The sequence below is a fragment of the Polyodon spathula genome, unplaced genomic scaffold (assembly GCF_017654505.1).
Source record: "Polyodon spathula isolate WHYD16114869_AA unplaced genomic scaffold, ASM1765450v1 scaffolds_3171, whole genome shotgun sequence".
NCBI classification, from domain to species: domain Eukaryota; kingdom Metazoa; phylum Chordata; class Actinopteri; order Acipenseriformes; family Polyodontidae; genus Polyodon; species Polyodon spathula.
This window is the reverse complement of record NW_024474635.1, coordinates 3,570-6,000: the sequence shown is the minus strand read 5'-3', so window position 1 is coordinate 6,000 and position 2,431 is coordinate 3,570. Positions and strand designations below refer to the sequence as shown.

General features: G+C 66.1%; 1 protein-coding gene across 1 annotated transcript; it reads left to right on the top strand.

The window, feature by feature from the left end:
* Positions 1 to 529: 529 nt before the first annotated feature.
* On the top strand, positions 530 to 2,005 carry LOC121311352 (golgin subfamily A member 6-like protein 2). Its single transcript, XM_041243928.1, has one exon. The coding sequence runs from the start codon at positions 530 to 532 to the stop codon at positions 2,003 to 2,005; it is 1,476 nt and encodes a 491-aa protein (XP_041099862.1).
* The last annotated feature ends 426 nt before the right edge of the window (positions 2,006 to 2,431 follow it).

Here is a 2,431-nt window from a genome sequence, read left to right as displayed (position 1 = left end):
TTTTGGTGTAACTGGATCCCAGCTCAGCCACACACCCTGCCTGCCTCCTCCCCTCCCCTCCCTCTGCCTCTTCAATCACACACACACACACACACACACACACACACACACCCTCCGCTGGCCTCCTCCCCTCCCCTCCGGAGACGAGAACTGCCTCTTCAATCACACACACACACACACACACACACACACACACACACACCCTCCGTGCCTCCTCCCCTCCCCTCCCTCTGCCGATTCAATCACACACACACACACACACACACACACACACCACACACACACACACACACACACACACACCCTCCCTGCCTCCGACCCCTCCCCTCCCTCTGCCGAGTTCACACACTCACACACACACACACACACACACACACACACACACACACACACACACACACCCACACACCCTCCGTGCATCCTCCCCTCCCCTCGGAGTCTGACTCCTCTTAAATCACACACACACACACACACACACACACACACACACACACACACACACACACACACACACCCAGGGACGACGACCATGTGTGGGCAGAGACAGGGGCTTACGGTCTCCTCCGAGGAGGACCTCCGTTCAGGGACCGTACTCGTCACCGGGCACCGGCAAGGAGGCTGTCCCTGGGCAGGAGGAGGCTGTCCCGGGGCCGGAGGAGGAGGTCAGGAGGAGGCTGTCCCGGAACAGGAGGAGGCTGTCCCCTGGCTGGAGGAGGCTGTCCCGGGGCAGGAGGAGGCTGTCCCGGGGCCGGAGGAGGCTGTCCCGGGGCAGGAGGAGGCTGTCCCCTGGCTGGAGGAGGCTGTCCCGGGGCAGGAGGAGGCTGTCCCTGGGCCGGAGGAGGCTGTCCCGGGGCAGGAGGAGGCTGTCCCTGGGCCGGAGGAGGCTGTCCCGGGGCAGGAGGAGGCTGTCCCGGGGCAGGAGGAGGCTGTCCCCTGGCTGGAGGAGGCTGTCCCTGGGCAGGAGGAGGCTGTCCCGGGGCAGGAGGAGGCTGTCCCGGGGCAGGAGGAGGCTGTCCCGGGGCAGGAGGAGGCTGTTCCGGGGCAGGAGGAGGCGGTCCCCGGGCAGGAGGAGGCTGTCCCGGGGCAGGAGGAGCCTGTCCCCTGGCTGGAGGAGGCTGTCCCGGGGCAGGAGGAGGCTGTCCCCTGGCTGGAGGAGGCTGTCCCGGGGCAGGAGGAGGCTGTCCCGGGGCAGGAGGAGGCTGTCCCGGGGCAGGAGGAGGCTGTCCCGGGGCAGGAGGAGGCTGTCCCTGGGCCGGAGGAGGCTGTCCCGGGGCAGGAGGAGGCTGTCCCCTGGCTGGAGGAGGCTGTCCCCGGGCCGGAGGAGGCTGTCCCGGAGCAGGAGGAGGCTGTCCCGGGGCCGGAGGAGGCTGTCCTGGGGGAGAAGGATGCTGTCCCGGGGCCGGAGGAGGCTGTTCCGGGGCAGGAGGAGGCTGTCCCCTGGCTGGAGGAGGCTGTCCCTGGGCCGGAGGAGGCTGTCCCGGGGCAGGAGGAGGCTGTCCCCGGGCCGGAGGAGGCTGTCCCGGAGCAGGAAGAGGCTGTCCCGGGGCAGGAGGAGGCTGTCCCGGGGCAGGAAGAGGCTGTCCCGGGGCAGGAAGAGGCTGTCCCGGGGCAGGAAGAGGCTGTCCCGGGGCAGGAAGAGGCTGTCCCGGGGCAGGAAGAGGCTGTCCCGGGGCAGGAAGAGGCTGTCCCGGGGCAGGAAGAGGCTGTCCCGGGGCAGGAAGAGGCTGTCCCGGGGCAGGAAGAGGCTGTCCCGGGGCAGGAAGAGGCTGTCCCGGGGCAGGAGGAGTCTGTCCCCGGGCTGGAGGAGGCTGTCCCGGGTCAGGAGGAGGCTGTCCCGGGGCAGGAAGAGGCTGTCCCGGGGCAGGAGGAGTCTGTCCCCGGGCTGGAGGAGGCTGTCCCGGGTCAGGAGGAGGCTGTCCCGGGGCAGGAAGAGGCTGTCCCGGGGCAGGAGGAGTCTGTCCCCGGGCTGGAGGAGGCTGTCCCGGGGAAGGAAGAAGCTGTCTAGGGCAGGCACAAAGGACCCATCCAGGAGGACGTGCAGAGGAGGACCACAAGGATCTGAGCAGAGGAAATGAAAGCGATTAATGTGGGGACACTGAGGTTTATAATCAGAGTTACGGAGGGAACTAGGGAGGAGGTAGAGGACAAAAGGGAGGATTGCATAACTGCTTTGATCCACCACCCCCCCCCACAGTGAGTTCAATGCAAGGGGAGGCAGAGGGAGGAGAGAGGAAAGGACTTGGATGATCAAGCTGGTAGTAAAACCTGGAAAGGGTGACACTGGAAGGAGAAGGAAGGAGTCTAGGGAGGAATAAGGTTGGGCGTCGAATTTCATTGTGTCATCGTGACTTGTGCCGTGGTCCAATCCTAGCTTCCGCAAGGAAGGAGTACGAAAAAACAGCGAAACATTGAAGGGGGAGGGAGGAGGAGG